At 24.6% G+C, this 22,773-nt stretch overlaps 1 protein-coding gene across 1 annotated transcript in view; it reads right to left on the bottom strand.

The window, feature by feature from the left end:
• Positions 1-22,298, bottom strand: part of LOC117174827 (RRP12-like protein) — a 43,164-nt gene extending 20,866 nt beyond the window's left edge. The window contains exons 1-12 of the mRNA XM_033364204.1: positions 22,175-22,298; positions 21,888-22,070; positions 21,073-21,232; positions 20,817-20,995; positions 12,785-13,020; positions 9,921-10,088; positions 9,734-9,842; positions 6,915-7,079; positions 6,731-6,834; positions 6,518-6,650; positions 3,548-3,787; positions 3,219-3,445 (exon numbers count right to left, since the gene is read on the bottom strand). Of these exons, the coding sequence (XP_033220095.1) occupies positions 3,219-3,445; positions 3,548-3,787; positions 6,518-6,650; positions 6,731-6,834; positions 6,915-7,079; positions 9,734-9,842; positions 9,921-10,088; positions 12,785-13,020; positions 20,817-20,995; positions 21,073-21,232; positions 21,888-22,070; positions 22,175-22,258 (1,988 nt within the window). The 5' untranslated portion in view covers positions 22,259-22,298. The remainder of the gene's footprint in view (positions 1-3,218; positions 3,446-3,547; positions 3,788-6,517; positions 6,651-6,730; positions 6,835-6,914; positions 7,080-9,733; positions 9,843-9,920; positions 10,089-12,784; positions 13,021-20,816; positions 20,996-21,072; positions 21,233-21,887; positions 22,071-22,174) is intronic.
• Positions 22,299-22,773: the final 475 nt, after the last annotated feature.

The raw sequence follows: 22,773 nt of genomic DNA, 5'->3' as shown, positions 1-22,773 counted from the left end.
ACAGATTAGTTTTCTACTGAAAAGAAAGAATTTTGGAATAACAAAGATGAAGTTTCAACCAAAAATGGAAGTCGATTAAAACATATTATTTTAAACAAAATATAAAACGAATTTAAGCAAAATATTTAAATTTTCAACCAAAAAGTTGCATTTTTAACCAAATTGTTTAATTTTCAACGAAATAGTCGAATTTTCAAACAAAAGAATCAAACTTCAGCCAAAAATAGGTGAATTTTCAACGAAAAACATAATAGTTGACATTTCAAGGAAAATGAACAAATTTGTAATAAAAAGACGAAATTTCAACCAAAAAGATGAATTTTCAACTGGAATGATGAATCTTCAACAAAAATAAAAATGAATTTTTAACAAAGTAAGCCCGGAAGTTGAATTTTCTAAACAAAAAGACGAATTTTCTACTATTTCTACTATTCTGTCTATAAACATTCAACTAAATTTATGAATCCTCAACAAATAAATAAATAAAATAACAAAGTAGGTCAAACCCCAACTCAATAGTTAAATTTTTTACTAGAATAGTTGAATTTTCAACCAAATAGTTGCATTTATAACTAAAAAGGAGGAAGTTTTAACCAAGAAGATTAGTTTTATATCAAAAAGGCTCATTATTTCCAACTATAAATATAAGTTACATAGTCAGTTTAGAAAACTGATTTTTAAGAACAAATTTTCAACTAAAAAAATCTTCGTCAACTAACTAGTAAAACTTTCATTCAACGAAATGAATTTTTAACTAAAAATGGAATCGATAACGTTTACTTTAAAAACTAGTTTAAAAAGAAAGAAAAATATTAAACAGTTAAATTGAACTAGAAAAGATGAATTTCTAACAAAATAATTATATTTTCAAATAAAAAGTTTAATTCATAGCCACATATGTAGTTTAATTTTCTACCAAATTAGTTCAATTTGCAACCAAAAATATGAATATTCAACAAAATAGTTGTATTTTCTACCCAGTAGTTGATTTTTCAATCCAGAAAAAAGAATTCTCAACATAACAGGTAATAGTTAATATTGCAAACAATTTTTTTTATTCTTAATCAAAAAATAGTTGAATTCAAATAAAACAGAAGAACTTTCAACCAGCGGGGGGGGGGGGGGGGGGGGGGGGGGGGGGGGGGGGGGCTTCCACTGATCTGCCCAATTAAAAAAATATGTCACGAGAGTTTAAAACGGCCGTGCGGCGGCGCTAGTAGTAACTTTGTTCTACAAAACCATGCAGTGCCATAGGAAACATGCATACAAATTAAAAAATAAATATGAAAAACCCTTTAAAATCGTTTTTTCTTCATAATAAAGAGTCAGGTATTAAATGAGACTTATGTACCTACTTTTTTTTTAATATAGGAAAAAGCGGCATAATTGAAATAATTCAAACACACAAATTGCATGGATATTCAGCACTTATGAAAATAATTAAAAAATAAATAACGAATACACAAATTAATGAAAAAAACTGCCGAAAATATATATTATTATAAAATTATAAAATTTTACAAATTTTAAATAACGACAAGATCGTTAATTGACAAAGAAAAAAGAAACCAAATTTATAAATATCCTAAACTAAAAGTCACCGAATTCAAACCCGTCTTGTAAAATAAACGAATTATTAAATTCCCACCAATATCTCAATTCCCGAAATTTAGAACTGTTGAACATAGTTAATTTATTATTAATTTATGAGCTATTAATATAATTATAAATAAGGCAAACAATTTTATTAATTATTAATCAATAATTTATTAATTATTTTCGGCAAATTTTAAATTTCGTCAAACATAAATTTCAGGAATAGAAATAATTATGGGAATTTAACAATTCATTTATTTTATAATTCGGCAATATTTTTTCTTGTTGTTAAACAAGGAATATGATAAATCCTAAAATATTGTTTTCTATTACAATGAAATAACGAATTCTTAAATGTGATATTTTTTTAATGAATTAGACTTTGAAGATTTTTTAATTTTTCTACAATTTATTATCACCTTGTTTTTAAATTTATGTAAATATAATTTTCATAAGATTCTTGAGTAAATTTAAAAGATTTTTAAATATTTCAGGCTTGTCAAAAAAGAATCTAGAAAATTTTAAAGACTTTTTTCAAATATAGGATTTTACGAAATATTATGAAAAGTTCGAGCCTTTTTAAAAGATATTTCGAACTATTAGAAGTTGAAAAGGAAACAAGAAATATTTTATACATTTTCGAAAATGTTTCCGTAACTGACACCAATTTTTCTCCAAATTTGCAAATATCATTCTAAATTAAAAAAAAATACTTTACAATCTTTTAAGTTTTCCCAGCAATTTTAAGAAAATTTGTTTATTCTTTTGAAAACTTTCGAAATTTTACTAAATAATTCTTGAATTTACCCAATTTTCGTTCGTTTTTATTTTTCAAATCTTACTAAATTGAAACATGTTGCTTTAAAATCTTCTAAACTATTTTGATAAATTTTATAAAGTCGTTTGTTATGTTAAAAAACCTCTTCCTTGTTCATTTTTCAAAATAAAAAATTATTTTAAATTCGCACACGAATATAAAAAAAAAATTTTTTATCTTGTCAGACCCTCCAAACCTACTAATTTCTAAACATTATTTAAATTTTTCCTGCATTTTTTATTTATTCTGCAAATTTTAAAAAATTGCTTTAAAATCTTTCCGATTCATCGTTGACTATTTTTGAAATCTTCCGAAATCTTTTTGAATAATCTCTTCAAATTAATTTTTCGAAATAAAAAATTATTTTAATTTTTCTTACGAACCTGAAAAAAATGACTTTCATTTTCGTGGAACTTTACAAAATTCTTTAAAAAACTTGACAAGTTTTTAAAGATTTTATGAAATAATTCAAAATGTTTTGTGATCTTTCTTAGATTTTCTTTTGAAATTCCTTACAAAACAGTCATTAAAAAATTATTAAATTCAATACATTACTAAATTATATTTTTATCATAGAATCCTTTATAAACGGAATAAAATAATTTAGAATAAAAATTCAAAATTTAAAATTTATTATCCTTAATAGTTATTTAAAGTGCAAGATTTGGGTGAAAATCCCTAATTTTTCACTGATTTCCAGGTTTTCCCGGACCCACGGCCATCTCGCATAACACAGTTCTTTACCATTTTTAATACTGAAAAGTTATTTAAAAAAAAATTACAAACAGATTAAATTTTTCAGTACCTGTAAGCCTTCTTTTGTTCCTTTTGATTTTCCTTTGACATTATTAGCGGCACACAAAATTCATAGACAGTTTTCAAATTTCCGATGTCTGTAAACTGTGCAAATAATCGGAGGAGATCGAAAATACTTTCCTTTTCAAATTCATCAGTGGTTTCCTCTTGTATTTTAGTCATGGCTTTTTTGAAAAAAGTAGTGAGAAAATCTTCACTTGTAATCGATAAGTAAAGCTAAAAAGGATTGAAGATATAAATATTAATTGCACTTTTTCAATATTATTTAAACGCATACTTTAAAAATATTTAGAAAAAAAAATTATAAATAAGATTTACCTTGATAGTTTCAAAAGCGGCTTGTCGCTGTCCCTCTTCGTCTGAACCGTGAGGTTTCGTCGAATAAAGATTGAAAAGTATCGGCAAATAATTTTTCGAAAATTTTCCAAGTGTTTCAATATCTTCTTTATTATTATTTTCCACCGAGTGATTAATTAATCTTCGCAAGGCACCCATCACGGAGAGCCTGAGGTTTTTATCACTTCTAATCAAATCTCCAAGAATTTTTGCGAAATTCGGCTAAGGTGAAAAATTATCAATTAATTTAATAATCATAACACATATTTTAATATCAGGTATTTTCAACGTAAGAAATGTTTCAATTTAATTATTAAATACTTAGCAACAAAATCAAAGCAACAGAACTATTCTGAATTCAAAATATTTTAAATTGAAATTAAAACATTTGAAAATAAAAAAAATTTTCAGACTTTTAAAACTCGTAATGTAAAATTAAAAATTAGAATCCCTTTAATCTATGGGGAATTATTTCTTAACTACCACCTGTTTTGCTGATTTATAACTCTATTAATACTATAATTTTTTTCAATTTAGTAGAAAATCCCTTCCAGTTCCATTCAATGTCACTCATTTAAATTCACAGAAAATTATTCACTTTTTAAAGAACTTGATTCAAAGTTCTTTCGAGTTTGAAGAGTTTTAATTTTTTTCTGAATCATAAGAGGGAATTCCTTTTATTTCAAAAATTTTTGTTAGTATTTGAATCAAGTTGAAAAAAAAGAAATTCAGTCACTTTCACTTTTTTTTAAGATAAAAACAGGGAATTTAAAAAAAATTATGAACTGTAAGAGAGACTTTCTTTATATTTAACATTTTATTGAGTTAGAAGAGAGGACATTTTGGCATTTAATTATTTCTTAATTGTAAGAGAGAATTTGGTTGCTTTTGACTTTTTCAGTGAGATGAATCGGGTAATATTTAGTATTTTTAATATTTAACTTGGGATGAAAGGGTGGATTTTATTGTTTTTTTTCAAGCTTAAAGATTGAAATGTTTGATACTAAAATTTCAAAACATATCGATTTTGAAGTTTTGGATTTTTAATTTTTAATACCTGTAGTAATAAAAATTAAAATCTATGATTTCTTTTCAGTAAAAAAAGCCTAAACTCGAAAAAAGTCCAATTTATTTTTACCTTCATTTTTTATGCTCTAAATTTGAACCAATAATATTTTACTATTCACCAGTGAAATCCTTATTTATTATATTCTATTCAATTTTCAAACACAAAATATGTATTTTCAACAAAAAAGTTAATTCTTAACAAAATACTTGAATCTTTATAACCAAAACAGATTCATTTTCAAACAAACAGTTACATTTTTAACCAATAAATGAAACTTTTAACCAAAGAGATGAATTATTAAACCAAAAACATGAATATTCAACAAAAAAAGTTGACAAAACAATTGTATTTTTCAGCCTGAAAATAAATTGCCAACCAAATAGTTGAATTTCTAACTGAACTATTAAAATTTCAAGTCAATAAGATGATTTTTTACCAATGAGTTTAATTTTCAACCCAAAAGTATGAAGTTTGATCCAAAAATGTAACTTTGAACCTAATAGTTTAATTATTAACCAAACAGTTAAAATTTAAAGCCGAAAGACGAATTTTCTGCACAAAAGTTGAATTTTTAAAGCCAAAAAAAAAAAAACGAACAGTTAAGCCAAAAAGACGAATTTTCTGTAAAAGAATTAAATTCTTTAACCCAAAAATGTAAATTTTTAACAAAGAAGTTTGACATCGACAATACAGTTGAATCTTCAATAAACCATTTAAGTTTTTTACTGAATCGTCAAGTTCAAATTTGAAGCTTAAAAGACGAATTTTTAAATTAAAAAGTTGAATTTGCAGCCCAAAAATCTGATTTTTTTTTATCAAAAAGTGTAATTTTCTACCAAATAGTTCCATTTTTAACCAAACAGTTGAAATTTACAGAAAAAAACGAATATAAAAGTTGAATTTTTTAATCCCAAATATATCAATTTTCAACCAAATTGTTGAATTTTTAAGCCAAAAAGACGATTTTTTTACTTAAAACGAATTTTCAGTACAAAATTTGAATTTCTCAATCACAAAAATATGAATTTTCAAGAAAAAGGTTAATTTTTAACTAAATACTTCAATTTTTAACCAAACCGTTAAAATTTCAAGGCAAAACGATGAATTTTTAGCAAGGCTTACAATGTTTAACCAGAAAATATTAATTTTTCAACAAAGAAGTTCATTTTTAACAAAATAGTTGCATGTTTAACAAAATAATTAAATTTTTTACTAAACCGTTGAAAATTCAAGCCAAAAAGACCATTTTTAACCAGAAAAGTATGAATTTTCAACAAAGAATTTAAGATTTAAGTAAATACTTGTATTTTTAATGGAACAGCTAAATTTCTAACACATTCTTGAAATTTCAAGCTAAAAAGACGAATTTTTTATCAAAAAATTGAAGTTTCAACATAAAAATGATTTTTTACAAAAAATCTAATTTTTAATCATATAGTTCAATTTTTAACCAGACAGTTGAAATGTAAATTAAAAAGATGAATTTTCTGCACAAAAGTTGTATTTTTCAATCTCGAAAACATAAATTTTTAAGAAAACAGTTAATTTTCCATCAAATATTTAAATGTTTGACCAAACTTTTGGCATATTAAACCATAAATACAAATTTTCTAAACAAAAGTTGAATCTTTTAACCCGGAAAATATACATTTTCAATCAAAGAAAGTTAATTTTCAATAAAATAGTTGAAAATTGCTCACTTAAAACTGTATGAAAAAAGCAGTGTCAATTTCAATATTTAAAATTGAAATTGTTATTGTAAAACTATACAGTTTAATTTTTCCTCGAACGTTGCAAATTATAAAATTTCTAATAGGAAGGTTAAAAAAAAATGAATGAATTCAAACTTAAAAGTTTAAAAATTTAAAAGAACATTAACAAACCTCGAAGCTCTCTTTTATGTCCGGGGGATTGCTGCAAAAACTGGGCAAAAGTGCCCACATCTGGCACCTCATCAGCTCATAACTGTGAGCTCCGACTCCATCTTTACTCTCCTTCAAAGCCTTTGATTTCTCTCTGAAAGTATCGAAAATTAGTAGAATATATTCAGAATATTGTAATTAAAAAACAAAATTATTTTAATAACCCTCACTTACTCGCATTGAATAGCTAAAGGCAAGATGGATTTAATAAAAAATGCTAAAGAAGCGTGAGATATACAATCTTTCAAAACTGGCAAGAGCCAACTTCTGTTCACGCCCTAAAAATAAGAACAAAAATTAATACAATTTGCGATGGATATTTTTGAGATTTTATGAGGCTCATGAATAAATTACGAACTTGGAGAGGAATCGTTTTGAGTACAATTTCCGGCCCCATCGATTTAACAGCAGCACCGACTGCAAATTCAATTTCTTTATTATAAATAAATTTATGCGAGTCTCGTAGATCGGCCAAAGCGGACAGTATTTCCACCAATTCTTGCTTGCAGTTTAATCCGATTATCTGTTGAATTTTTGAATTTTTTTGAAATTAAATTATGTAAGATAGAAATGACTAAGTTAGGGGACATCCACAAATTACGAAGGGTGTTTTTCTGACATTTTCAACCGCCCGTAATCTCATGTACATTTGATAATTAATTTTTTGATTAAATATTTATATCTCCTGGGTTGAAAATTTAAATATTTTGTAGAAAAGTCAAATTTTTTGTTGAAAAATCATCTTTTTGCTTTGACAATTCATCATTTTTAGTAGAAATTTAATCTTTTATTGTTAAAAATGCAACAGATTCGTTGAAAATTGATGTGTTTTATTTGAAGATTCAACTATTATCTAGAAAATTCTTTTTTTTTTTAGATTTTTTTTTTGGTTAAAGATTCATTACTTCAGTATAAAAATAATTTTTACGTCGAAAAATCAACTATTTTCTTGAATATTCGTTTTTTTTTAGTTGGGATATTTTTTTGGTTTACGACTCATTTGTTTAATTAAAAATTGTGCTATTTTGTCGAAAACTTGTTGTTTTTTGTGGCCAAAAATTAATTTTTTCTTCTGAAAACCGAACTATATAATTTTTAGTTAAAACTTCTACTTTTTTGCTAGGAAATTAACCTCCTTAACTTGAAAATTCATTATTTTAGTCGAAAATTAATTTAATTGGATAAAAATTGAACTTTGTTGTTGAAAATATGCTTCTCTTTGGTTGAAAATTAAATCTTTTTAACTGAGAATATAACTGTCCCATTTATATTTGAAAATTTATCTGCTTTAGTTGCAAATTTGACATTTTTCATTTTTAAACTTATATGTTTTGTTGAAAAGTCGTCTTTTTCAGGAGAAAATTAATCTTCTTGGATAAAGTTTATATTTTTTTGTGGAAAAGTGAACTATTTAATAAAAAATTCATTTTTTTTGGTTGAAAAATCAACTAATTGGATGAAAGGTGATCTATTTTCCTAAAAATTCTTTTTTTTTTGTTTTTGAAAATTAATCACTTTAGTGACAAATTAATTTCCGTGGTTAAATATTCAAATCATTTTGTCTAAGAATCTACTTTTTAGTAAAAACTAACTTTCTTTGTTATAAAATTCCATCATTTTGGTTGAAAACGCATTTCTTTAGTTAAAAATTGAACTGTTTTGTTGAAAATCTGCTTTTTCGTTGAAAATTAAATTTTATTTAACTGAGAATTTAACTGTTCCATTTTTATTTGAAAATGTATATTTTAGTTGCAAATTTAATATTTTTATTCAAAATTTATGTATGCTTTTAAACATTCGTCATTTTGGTAACAAATTAATATTCTTGGTTGAAAATTCATTTGTTTTATTGTACGCTATATAGATCAAAATTAATGTTTTTTTGTTGTTAAAGATTCATTACTCTAATTGAAAATTCATTTTTCTGGTCGTCAATTCAACTATTTGTTTCAAAATTGTTTTTTTTCGGTCAAAAAATTTTGTTTTAGTGAAAATGTAGCTGTTCCCTTTTTGGTGAAAATTTACATTTTTAGTTGAACATTCAACTATTTAGTTGAAAATTTATGTTTTTTGTTGAATATTCGTCTTTTACCGTAGAAAATTAATCTTCTTGGGTTAAAGTTTATATTTTTTAATAAAAAAGTGAACTATTTTATTAAAAATTCATCTTATCTGCCGACGTTATGTGTTTTGATTTTTTTAAATGAATTAAACTGTTTTTGAATTAAAATAAAAATATTTTTTGGTTGAAAATTCAACTACTTTACTGAAAGTTGAACTATTTTTCTAAAAATTCATTTTTTTGTTTTGAAAATTCATCACATTAGTTTAAAAAATCATTTTTTTAAATATTTAAACCAGTTTGTTAAAATTTGGTTGAAAATTAATCTTCTGGATTTACCTTTTATCTTTTTGGTTTAAAATTGATTTCTTCTATATAAAATTTAACTATTTTGCCGAAAAATGTTTTCGTTTTGCTCGTTTAAGAAGTAATATTTTTATTGAAAATCTAACTACTCAATTTTTAGCTGAAAATTGATCGTTTTCAATTTAAAACACAAACTATTTTTTTAGGAAATCCTTTTTTTTGTGGTTTGGTCATCAGTTTTTTAGTTGAAAATTATCTACATTTTGTTGAAAATCCGCTTCTTTTTCGTTTAAAATTAATTTGCTTTTATTACATGTATTCTGCTAGACAAAACTATTTTTTATATAGGTAAAAATTAATCGTTTCTGTTGAAAAGCCATCTTTTTGGTCAAAAACTGAACTGCTATTTCAAAATTCGTTTCTTTTTTGTTAAAAATTAATTTTTTAACTAAAAATATAACTACTCCCTTTTTAATGAAAATATATTTTTTTTATTTGAAAATTTATATCCTTCATTCAAAATTCGTCTTTTTTAATAGAAAATTAATCTTCTGGGTTTAAAGTTCTTCTTTTAAGTTGGAAAATTTAAGCACTTTATACAAAATTAATTTTTTTTATTGAAAAAGCCACTACTTGGTTAAAAATTGATTTATTTAGTTGAAAGTGCCATATTTTTATTTGAACAGAATGAATTTCTAATATCTTTCGATTTATTATTTTTTTCTTAGTAAAATGTTTTCTTGCGTAAAAATCGTCCCTTTTCCAGTAATTTTTGGATGAACCCTTAGGCAAAAAATTCAAATTATTACTTGAAATAATATGGATAATAAATGAAGAACGTGATACCAAGCTCCGTTGTACTGATACGACATTCCTTCTTGGATTAAGTGAATTGTTTTTGTCAATGTCACTTTATACCTGAAATAAAAGAAAAAAAAAACAATTTTGAAATCCTCAATAAAAATATGATTTTTCAAATTGGAAAACTTTAATCACCTTTTTGCGATTTGTTCATTTTCACACATGGGCTGAAGACATTCTTGCAAAACGTGTTTAATCGCATGTGAAGCTCCAGTTAAAACGTCTGAATTTTCCGAGAGCCAAAGCTTAGTGCACTTTTCGATGAACCGAGGTACATTAGCAGCACAAAGATCCAGTGACTGCCTGGAAGAGTATTATTAACTTAAAAAAATAATTTTTTAAAATACATTTTTTTAAACCAGCATAAACTTTTAAAAAAATGTGCAACAAAATTTCACAAATTGTCTAAAAACAGAGGAAATCGAGTGATTTTACACGAAAATAGAGGAATAATAGAGGAATAAAATCGGTTAAATAAAAAAAATGTAGGTGTCATATTCCTAAGATTTCAAATCGAAATATATATTTAATTTTCAACAAGATATTTGAATGTTCAACTAAAAAAATAATAATTTTCTACCAAAAAAAATCAATTTTCCAGGAAAGAGTTGAGTTTTCAAGCTAACAGTTTTAATGTTTTAGAAAACAGTTGACTTTTAAAAATGAAAATATCAATTTTCAAAAAATAAAGTTCATTTTCAACTAAGATAGATGATTTCTCAAACAAATAGTTAATTTTTCAACAGCGATACTTAATTTTAGACTAAGCAGTTGAACTTGCAACCAAATATTTGAACTTTCAAGAAAGCCAAATTTTTTCAAAAAAACTAGTTGAAATTTTAACCCAATAGTTTAATCTCCAAGCCCAAAACACATATTTTTTAGAAAACAGTTGAATTTTCAGCCAAAAAATATGACTTCTTAATAAAATGTAGTCTAATTTTCAACAAAATGATTACATTTTCAATACACAAAGATGAATTTTCAAACGAACTTTTGAATTTTCATAAAAAGTTAATTCTCAATGAAACAATTGCATTTACAACAATATGTTTGGATCTCTCAAGCTGAAAACAAAATTAAACTCAAACCAAGAACAGTTGAACTCTCAACCAAGAATAATTAATTTTTAACTAAAAATTTTGCTACCAAAAACTTTGAATTTTATATACTAAAGGACGAATTTGTAACAATGTTATTAAAATTCTAAATATAAGAATTTTTAAATAAAAAATGGAAATTTTCCACCAAAAAATATTTCAATTTTGAATTAAAAACAGTTGATCGTATCCAAAAAAAGACGGATTTTCAATAAAATAGTCGAATTTTCAAAAAAAAAAAAGAATTTAAAAATAGCTAAATCTTCAACCGGTAAAATGAATCTTGAAAAAAAGTAGTTCACCTTTTAACTAATTCGACAATAAAATCTAAAATTTTAACAAAATAATTGAATTTTTAATCAAATAATAGAATTTTCAACTAAAAATATAAATTTTCGGCAAAAAATTTGATTTTCAAACAAATAGTTGTATTTTCTAAAAAATTATTGAGTATTCTAGCAAAAAAAAAACGAAGAACCAAAAATATGCATTTTCAACTAAAATAGCCCAATCTTCAATCAGTAAAATTAATTTTCAACTTTAAAAGATAAATTTTAAAAAAAAATAATAATTTTCAGCAAAATAGTTCAATTTCCATCCAACCAGGTGAATCTTAACAAAACTAATTTTAAAGTAAATTATTAATCTTGAATTTTAGAACAAATAGTTTAATTTTCTACCAAATTGTTGAAATTTCTACTAAACAAAAAAAGAAGACACAAAAATATTAATTTTCAATCAACTAATAGAATTTTTAATTTAAAATGATGAATCTTCTACCTAATTAAAAATAAAAATTAATGAAGTAGTTCAACTTTTAACTAATTCGTTGAATTTTCAACCAAAAATATAAATTTTCGAGAAAAAGTTAATTTTCAAAGAAATAGTTGTATTTTCTACCAAACTATTAAGTTTTCTAGCAAAAAAAAAACGAAGAACCAAAAATATGCATTTTAAACTAGAATAGTCTAATCTTCAACAAGAAAAATTAATTTTCAACTTGAAAAAAACTAATATTCAACAAAATAGTTCAATTTTTAACTAAAGCGGTGGAATCTTAAAAAAATTAATTTTTAAGAAAGTTATTAATCTTGAATTTTAAAATAAATAGTTTAATTTTCTACCAAATTGTTGAGATTTATACTAAAAAAAGAAGACCCAAAAATATGAATTTTCATCTAAATTTCAACAAAAAAAATAATTTCTTTCCAAGATTCAACTAAAAATGACGAATATTCAACAAAATAGTTAAATTCTCAACTAAAACAGATTCATGTACAAACAGTCGCGTTTTTAACCAAGATGGATGAACTTTCAACCAAGAAGATTAATTTTCTACCAAAAAAAAAAGACGAATTTTTTAGCAAAATACTTGAATTTTGAACTAGAAAATATTAATTTTTAATTAAAAATATCCATTTTCAACCAAAAAGATGAGTTTAAACTAAAAAAATGAATCTTGAATAAAAAACTTCTGAAAAAAAAGAGTTTCAACTCAAAAGATGATTTTTTAACCAAGAAGAATAATTTTCTAAAAATGTAATGGGTGAATTTGCAACCAAAGACGAATATTCAATTATAAAAATTAATTTTTAACAAAGTAGAAATAAATATATAATAGTAAACTTTGCAACGAAAACCACTATTAATTCAGTTCGAATTTAAACAAAAAAAGGAGAAAAAGGTAAAGTTCCTTTAAAAAAGAAGACAAAAGAATACCTCTTTAAAAAATTAAAGAGAATGTAAAGTTTGAAATAAGAAAATTATTTTTAAATTTGTAAGTTATTGAAGTGTTCGATCGCAAGGCCATTATTCGTAAAATTTACAAACTGTTGAAATTTATCATCATCATTCTCATGCAGATGCCAAAAAATTATTATTAATTAAAATTCTGCTTACAAGGCGAGATTAACACAAGCTTCCTGCATAACTGTGAGCCAGGAAGTAGTCGGTTTCGTGTCTCCAGGAGCTGGTTGATAATCATAAAGAGCGTTAATAATTTGGGCATTTAATTTCGATGGCAAGACAGCTTCGTTGGGTTTTGAAATGAACAATGCCCGGAAAGTCTCAAAACAAGAGGTCGTTACACCGGTGTCATTTAGAGTCATGATACTCAAAAGTCCTTCGCAAATGCTCTGAAAATAAGTCAAATAAATTAACAATTAATATTATTTAGAAATGATATTATAAAATTTACAGGGAAATATTTTACACTTGACTTTTCAGAAAATATCTTTAGAATACTTAGGGTTCGGATCGACTAGAAGGCTGAAAAAAAGTCATGCGTAAAATTACAAAAAAGTCGCACTTTATCAAATTTGTAAAGATAATGAAAAAAGCAGGATTTCAGCTTGAAGGATTTTGAATCTATGATTAAAATATTTCTTTCTGAACTTTTAAACTTGTGAATTTGGATTATTTTTAAATGAGACTGTAACATTTAAAAAGTAAATGATTCATTTTGTAATCATATTAATACTCAGGGTGGCCACTATTTTTCAAATTTTCGTCTCTCGGTTCTCCCGGTAGATATTCGTTATTTCTCCCGATTTATAAAAAAATGTAATCTCTTTGCGAAACACAATTTTTTTACATATATGATCAATTGCGGAAATCGATAAGCATCATCAAACCCTTTTGCAAGAAATCAGTTAACTTTGAATCATATAAGTAGGATAAGAAAATTTCTGTACCTGATAAAGAAAAATGCAAATATGCATTTTATTACACACTAGCAGTAATTTCATGTATCTGGATTTTTATTTTCAACGATGAAAAATATTCAAATATAAAAATCAATTTTAAAAACCAATTTTTTAACATAATGTTTTACATTTTTTAAATAATAATTAATAATTTAAAATTGGAGGCTTCTCAATTATAAGAAGTTATTGAACGATTTTTGACAATTTAATAAGATAAAGGAAATAAAATGTACGATTTCTAAATCGAAGCCCTGAAAAGTAAAAAATTTTATTTTAAATTGAAGAATCACGAAATTGAATGTTTTCACATTGAAAATGTAGAAAATAGGGCTATGTCAAAACCCTCGAAATTGAATATTTTAAGATTAGACCATTGAAAATTCAGAGGAATTGAAATTGTACAAAGCTTATATGAAATTCTAGAATTTTAAATTGTTATTACATAACGAAATTATAATTTGACATTTAAACTAATTAGATGAATTTTTATAAAATAAAAGAATTAATTGAATTATACTAAATAAACTTTAAAACTAAATAGTGATTTTAAATGGGAAACATTAAACATGAAAAACATTCTAGTCCAGAACCTTGAAACTGAAACGAATGCGAACTTTATTTTAAACTGAAAAAATTTACAGTCACCAAAAATTATGATATAAAAACTTTTTCATAATCAAACCCTTTAAAATTTTTAATATTTGACGCGAATTTAAATCACTTAATAACTAATAATTTTTAAATGGCTAATTCAACTATTCGAAATTCAACCAATTCAATTTTAGTTTCAAAAACGAAACCTATAAAAGGAAACATTTTTAATTCAGCGGTCAACATGTAAATTCTGAACTCTTAAAGTTATTTTAACCATTAAAAATGACCGAAAGTATGCATTTATTTCTGTATTAATTTCAGTTGTATAGTTTAATTTTTGACTTTTTGTTGTTTTAAACCTAATTTTTAATTTTTTAATGTCAAATCTTCCTTTAGAACTTTATTAACTCTTGAAATTTTCCAATAAAATAATAATAATAATAATAATATTTCCAATAAATATGAAATTTTTTAATATTTAATATCGAAATGGCCTTGTCATTTAAAATAATTATTTAAATTTGAAACTACAATATTGTGAAATTTTAAATTTAAAACCACCGAGAATTAATCTAAAAATGAATTTAAGAAAAAACTTTAGTGTCAAAGCCTCAGCTCGGAAAAAATTACAAAACGCATTAATTATGAAATACGGGATCCCGGTGAAAGATTCTCCCGATTTTCTCCCGGTTCTCCCGAATTGGTGGACACCTTGATACTTCACGGTCGAAAATTCTCTCGCGACAGGGAAAATAGGATGAGTTCTTTACGAAATTGTTAAATTTTTAATCAAAAGAGATGAATGTTCAGTCCTAAGAAGAACTTTTAACAAAAGAATTGCGATTTCAAGCTAAACAAACGAATGGTTTAGGCGAAATAGCTGATTTTTCAACCTACAAAGATAAATTTTTTGACCCAATGAACGAATTTTCGAACAAGAAAAATTAAAATTCAACGAAATAGTAGAATTTTTAAGACAAAATGACCAATTTTTTAAAACACAGTTTAATTATGAAGCTAAGTGGTTAAATTTTCAACGAAGAGAGAGGGAATTTCAAACAAATGGTTTTTAAAATTAAAAAAAAATTAATGTCAAGCTAAAAATCGAATTTTTAGAAAAAAAAAAGATAAATTTTCTACAAAAAACTTAATGTTCAACCACGAAAAATAAATTTTCAATCAAGAACGATTAGTTTTCCGTCGTAAAAGATGAATTTTTAATTTACAAGGATGAATTTTCTATACAAAAAGGCCAATGATCAACAAAAAAAATTGAATTTTTGACCCAGAAAAATGAAATTTTAACAGAATAATTGAATTTTTTACCAGATGGTCGAATTTTTATACAAAAAAGTTTAAACTTCAACGAAAAAGTAGAATTTTCAAGCCACTACCAAAAAATAAAACTTTTCCACCATAAAAGATGAATTTTTAAGCCATAAGAGTGAATTTTCTGTCAAAAAGATGAAATTTTCAACAACACAGTAACATTTTTTACCAAACAAAGATTACATTTGAACAAAAGAAATAAATTTTCAACCAAGTCGGCTAATTCTCAATCAAAAGAGATTAAACATCAAGAAACAAATTGCATTTTCAATAAAATAGTTGCATATTCAAGCCAAAAAGACGACCATTTTTAAAAAAACAGTTGAATTATCAACCTGAAAAGTCGAATTTTTAACAAAAAATATTATTTTCGAATGAGATGAATTTTCAACAAAATCATTAATTTTTAACCAAATAGTTACAACTTTCACGCAAAAAGACAAATTTCTTAAATGACAGTACAATTTTCGACGAAAAAAAAAGATGAATTTTCAAAAAATTATTTAAATTTGTAACCAAAAAGAATTAACTTTCAACCAGAAATAGTTGCATTTTCTTATAGAGTTCATTTATTTAGTTCGCAATTAATTCGGATCCACTGAATTAGAAATTGTTCGATTTTAAACAATATTAATTTAAAATTTTGCAACAATATGTCCAAAACTTTAATGAAAAATTACGCAATTTTTAATTTACTCAGCTAAAATGCGCAGGAAATAAATTTCTTTTTGTTAAGAATGCAACTGCTTAGCTGAACATAATGATCGATGTTAGTTGAGGATTTAAATATTTCTTTGAAAGTTCGTTTCTGTTGGTTAAATCCAACTGTTATATATTTTTCTCTAAGAATTTTTTTTTAATATCAACTATTACATTTTTCGTTCTAAATAAATTTGTTTAGGTGGGGAATTCAAATCCTTAGTTCAAAGTTGAACTACTTTCTTAAAACTTAATTTTTTGGTTGCAAACTCAACTGTTTTGTAACAAAGTAATCTTTTTGACTTGAAAATTCAATAATTTAGTAGAAAATTTAACTAGTTGAAAAGAAATCACACGGTTATCTAGAGAATTAGTTTTTTTATTGTAAATTTTTTTAAATGAAAATTCTAGCTATTTTGAATGTACGATAAAAAATTGATCTCCTTTAGTTTAAATATTCAATCATTTGGTTAAAAATGTTAAGAAACTAAATAAATATGAGCTAAAAATTAATACAATTTTGAGTATCATCACATCTATTATTCAAATTTTTAGTTTCAAATACATGGAATTTGTTGAAAATTCGTCTTTTTTGGTATATGTTTAAAAATTTATATATTTGATTGAAACCTTTTTTAATGGTAAAAAATTATTCTTCTTGTTTAGAAATTCAATGATTTGATTTAAAAAATTTGTATTTGGTTAAGAATTTAACATTTTTGGTAGAAAGTTTTTATATTTAGTTGAGAATTCGTATTTTTCATTAGAAAATTAATCTTCTTGTTTAAAAATGTAACTGCTTGGTTAAAAATTTATGTATTGTTTTGAAAATTAATCTTTTTGTGTAAAAATTTTACTATTTGGTTGAAAATTCAGATATATTTTTTGAAAATTCGTTTTTTATGGTAGAACATTAATCTTGTTTGAAAACTCAGCTATTTGGTTTAAAATGTATGCATTTCGTTGAGAATTTAACATTTTTTGTACAAAATTAATTTTCTCTGTTGAAAATTTATCTTTTTTGTTGAAAATTAAACGGATTGGTTAAAAGTTTATTCATTTTGTTGACAATTTGTATTTTTCATTATAAAATTAATCTTCTTGTTTAAAAATTATACTGTTTGGGTAAAAATTTATGCATTTTGTTGGGAATTTGTCTTTTATGCTAGAAAAAAAATCACCTTGTTTGAAAATTCAACTACTTGGTTAAAAATTTATGAATTTGGTTGAAATTTAATCTGTTCGTTTGAAAATTTTACTATTTGGTTAAAAATTTAGTTGAAAATTGTTGAAAGTTGAAAATTCGTTTTTTATGGTAGAAAATTAATCTTGTTTGAAAACTCAGCTATTTGGTTAAAAATGTATGCATTTCGTTGAGAATTATTCCAATTGGGTAGAAAATGTAAATACTTGCTTAACAATTTATGTATTTTGTCGACGATTCAACATTTTAATTAGAAAATTAATGTTCTTCGTTTAGAATTGAGCTATTCGTTAAAAAATTTATGTATTTTGTTCAAAATTCGTCTTTTCTGAAAGAAAAATAATCACCTTGTTTGAAAATTCAACTACTTGGTTAAAACTGTATTTATTTCGTTGAGAATTCATCTTTTTGGCTGGAAATTAATTTTCGGTGTTGAAAATTTTTTTTTCGTTGAAAATTAAACTGTTTAGTTAAAAATTTATATATTTTGCTGACAATTCGTATTTTTTATCAGAAAATTAAGCTTCTTGTTTGAAAATTGAACTAATCGTTTAAAAATTTATGTATTTATTTGAAAATTCGTCTTATCTGGTACAAAAAATAATTACCTTGTTTGAAAATTCAACTACTTGGTTAAAACTGTATTTATTTGGTTAAGAATTCTTCTTTTTGGTTGGAAATTAATTTTCGGTGTGGAAAATTTATCTTTTTAGATGGAAATTAAACTATTTGGTCAAAAATGTATGTATTTGGTTGAGAATTCATCCAATTGGGTAGAAAATATAACTACTTGCTTAACAACTAATTTATTTTGTTGACAATTTAACATTTTTATTAGAAAATTAATCTAATTTTGATTATTTTATTTATTAATTAATATTCGATGTTGAAAATTCATCTTTTTTGTTGCAAATTTAACTAATTGATTAACAACTTATGTATTTTATTCGAAATTCAAATTTATGGTTAGAAAATTAATGTTCTTCGTTGAGAAATCAACTATTTGGTTAAAAAATGGCGAATCTGGTTGAAAAATCGTATTTTTCGGTAGAAAAACAATCATCTTGTTTGAAAAGACAACTATTTGATTAAAAATGTATGCATCTGGTTAAGAATTTATCTTATTTGGTAAAAAATTAATCTTCTTGTCTGTAAATTCAACTATTTTGTTTCAACAATTTTTTTTTTGTTGAGAATTCAGCTTTTTTTTAGCTTTACTATTTGGTTAAAAATGTACCTATATTTGTTGAAAATTCGATTTTTATGGTCGAAAATTAAACTGATTGGTTACAAATTTATATATTTTGTTCGCAATTCGTATTTTTTATTAGAAAATTAATCTTCTTGTTTAAAAATTCAACTGTTTGGTTAAAAATTTATGTATTTTGTTGAAAATTAGTCTTTTCTGATAGAAAAATAATCACCTTCTTTGAAAATTCAACTACTCAGTTAGAACTGTATGTATTTGGTTGAGAATTCATCTTTTTGCTTGGAAATTAATTTTCGTAGTTGAAAATTAGACTGCTTGGTTAAAAAATTATATATTTTGCCGACAATTCATATTTTTGATTAAAAATGAGTCTTCTTGTTTAAAAATTAAACTGGTTGGTTACAAATTTATGTATTTTGTTGGAAATTTGTCTTTTCTGTTAGAAAAATAATCACCTCATTTGATAATACAAACTACTAATTTAAAAATTTACGAAGTTGGTTGAAAATTAATCTTTTTGTTTAAAAATTTTACTATTCGGTTAAAAATGTACGCATATTTGTTTAAAATGTATGCATTTCGTTGAAAATTCATCCAATTCGGTAGAACATGTAAACTACTTGCTTAAAAATTGATGTATTTTGTTGACAATTCGACATTTTCATTAAAAAATTAATGTTCTTGTTTAAAAATGAAACTGTTTGGTTAAAAATTTATGTAGTTTGTTGGAAATTTGTCTTTTCTGTTAGAAAAATAATCACCTTATTTGATCATACAAACTACTAATTTAAAAATTTACGAAGTTGGTTGAAAATTAATCTTTTTGTTTAAAAATTTTACTATTTGGTTAAAGATGTATGTATATTTGTTGAAAATTCGTTTTTTATGGTCGAAAATTATTCTTCGTTGAGAATTCAACAATTTGGCTATAAGTTTATGTATTTTGTTGAAAATTCGTCTTTTCTGGTAGAAAAATAATCGTATTGTTTGAAAATTCACTACTTGATTAAAACTTTATGTATTTGGTTGAGAAATTCATCTTTTTGGTTGGAAATTTTATTATTCGGTTAAAAATATACGTATATTTGTTAAAAATGTATGCATTTCGTTGAAAATTCATCAAATTCGGTAGAAAATGTAAACTACTTGCTTAAAAATTGATGTATTTTGTTGACAATTCGACACTTTCATTAAAAAATTAATGTTCTTGTTTAAAAATGAAACTGTTTGGTTAAAAATTTATGTACTTTGTTGGAAATTTGTCTTTTCTGTTAGAAAAATAATCACCTTATTTGATAATACAAACTACTAATTTAAAAATTTACGAAGTTGGTTGAAAATTAATCTTTTTGTTTAAAAATTTTACTATTTGGTTAAAAATGTATGTATATTTGTTGAAAATTCGTTTTTTATGGTCGAAAATTATTCTTCGTTGAGAATTCAACATTTTTGGTTGGAAATTAATTTTCGGTGTTAAAAATTTATCTTTTTAGTTAGTTAAGAATTTATATTGTTGGGTAGAAAATTATTCTTTTTGCTTGTAAATTCAACTATTTTGGATAGGATGAAAATTAATCTTCGATTAATCTTTTGGGTGACAATTCAACCATTTACTTCAAAGTCAAATTCTTTAGCAGAAACCTCATCTTTTTTATAAGAATTCAACTATTTGGTTACAAATTCACCTATTTTGCTTGGGGGTTCAACCATTTTGTTGGAAATTCATCATTATTCTTTGAATTCAACTGTTTTTTATTTAAAATGAAAATATTTTCTTGGTAAAAATATCAACTATTACATTTAAAAATCTTTTTTCGTTAAAGAATTTAGTCGGCAAAAATACTTTGTTATTCAAACCGATTAGCGAAGAAGTTAAAAATATTTTTTCAAGGAAAAGTAAAAAAAAATTGTGGCAATAGTCGACAATTGTGAGAAAATAGTGTCCTTAGTGTTCATTTTTTTGTTGAAATAGTAGCAAAATAGTGTCATCGTTAAAAAAAAGTATCAATAGTGTAGTGAGTAAAAGACCTGAAAATGGTACAATTTTTTCTCGTTTTGAATTTTAATTTTCAAAGTTTCATTGCGATTAAAACTCAAACTACGAGAAATAGAGAATTTATGAGATAAACGGGGAAAAAATCGAAAAATTCGCACGATCCGACCGTTGGAATAGTTTATAATATCCCCTACCTTTACAGAAGATTTTGGTATTTGGTGAATAATTTCTTTGAGTAAAGTGATAATATGAAGAGTGCTTGTCCTGTGTCCAGGCTGTCCAGCTGTTTCCAATTGCGATAAACAGTGCTTAGCTACTTGTGGAGCTGCGGGGTGATAGGGCGGTGGATTTTCTCCTTTCATTATGTCGCTTCCTTTTATTAAAAAAAAAAGAATGCATAAATTTGCAATTAATAATGAATTCTAATAAGATAATTGCAAAATTATAAACCTTTTAGGATAGCGCACACTCCGTGTTGAGCTGCTTTCCTAACTTTCGGTTTCGCATGAATCGTGAATGCTAATAAAGCATCTAAAACTTGCAAAGTTGACGTATCTGACCAAACTGCAGCTTCCTGTCCTCGAAGTAAAATCGACAAGCATCCAATGCACTGAAAAATGGATAAAGTTCAATAAATTGCAACCCTTGTTTCAGGGACTTTGAATTTTATAATTGATTTGGAGATCTTACGTTTATTTTTAATTACAATTATTTTCAACCAAAAAAGAAAATAATATTCAATAAAATAGTTCAATTTTCGGTTAAAAAATTCATTTTTACCCACAAAAAAAAAACTTTCAATTAAATATGTCACTTTTGAACAAAAGAACTGAATTTTTACTGAAAATGATGAATTGTCAATGTAAAAAAAATAATCTTCAACAAAAGAGTTTATTTTTTAACTAAGTTAATTTATTTATAACCTATAAGGTGAATTTTCAACCGAAAAGAAGAATTTTTAAACAGTAAGATTAGCATTCAAAGAAAAGATGATTTTCTACCGGAAAAGTCGATTTTCTATAAAAAATGTAGTTTTTTTAAACAACATACGTGAATTTTCAACGAAATAAATGAATTTTAAATTAAAAAAGACAAATTTACATATAAACTGTTGAATTTTGAACTAGAAAAGGTCCACTTGGAACGGTTAAATTTCAGTTGAAAAAATCAACTTTTAACTAAACTTATTCATTTTCAATTGAAATTTTGAATGTTAAACACAATTAATTTTTATTAAAAGAGTTTGATTGATTTGGAGAACTTACGTGGCGTTGGATAAGAAAATTATCGGTAATCGCGTATTTTGTCAGAACTTGTAGGAAAATATGAGATGCTTGACTGAACTGCAATTTTAGCACGTTTGTCGGAACTGTTTTCAAAATCATCCCCAGCAGAGATAATATGGCAGCTACAGATTCTTCCGATTCCGCTGATTCTAGAGTCGTCATCTGAAAATTTAATATATTTTTTTTTCATTTAAAGGACTCAAAGCAAGATTCACTCGAAAGTTAAATTTAGTAAATATTTGTAAATTATGAAGGAAAGTTCTTACTAAAGCTGCATAATATTCTGTGGATGATTCTGTGCCGCCATTCTGTTTAATTACATCAGTCACGGCAGCTAGTATGGCCAACATTTCTTTATGTATTATCGAATTTGACTGAAAGTGATTCAAGAATCTGTAAAGCGAGGGAGAAATCAACACTTTTAGAGAGGAAAAATTAATAATAAATGGCTGGTTTTACACCTATTTTAACGTCAACTGATCTCCCAGAACGAAACAAAGTTTCAACAAGTTCAATTTATTGGCAATTAGTCGAGTTTTTAAACGAAAAAATTAAATTTCAACCAAAAAAGGTTACATTTTTAGCCAAATAGTTTAAATATTCAACTAAGAATTTTTCTACAAAAAAAAAATACGAATTTTCAATCAAATTTCAACAAAAAAATAATTATCAACTAAACGGATGCAACTAAAACCAAATATTTGAATTTTGAAGAAAACGGTACAAAGTTTAAAAAAAAAAGAAAGATTAAACTTCAACGAAAAAAAGGGAATTTTCAACAAAAACGTTAAATTTTCAATAAAAAATATTACATTTTTTGGCATACTTACATTTTTAACAAAAAAGATTAATTAAAAGAAAGATC

This window comes from Belonocnema kinseyi, chromosome 6 (genome assembly GCF_010883055.1).
Source record: "Belonocnema kinseyi isolate 2016_QV_RU_SX_M_011 chromosome 6, B_treatae_v1, whole genome shotgun sequence".
Lineage (NCBI taxonomy): Eukaryota > Metazoa > Arthropoda > Insecta > Hymenoptera > Cynipidae > Belonocnema > Belonocnema kinseyi.
The sequence above is the reverse complement of the archived record's forward strand: the minus strand, read 5'-3'. Positions and strand labels throughout refer to the sequence as shown.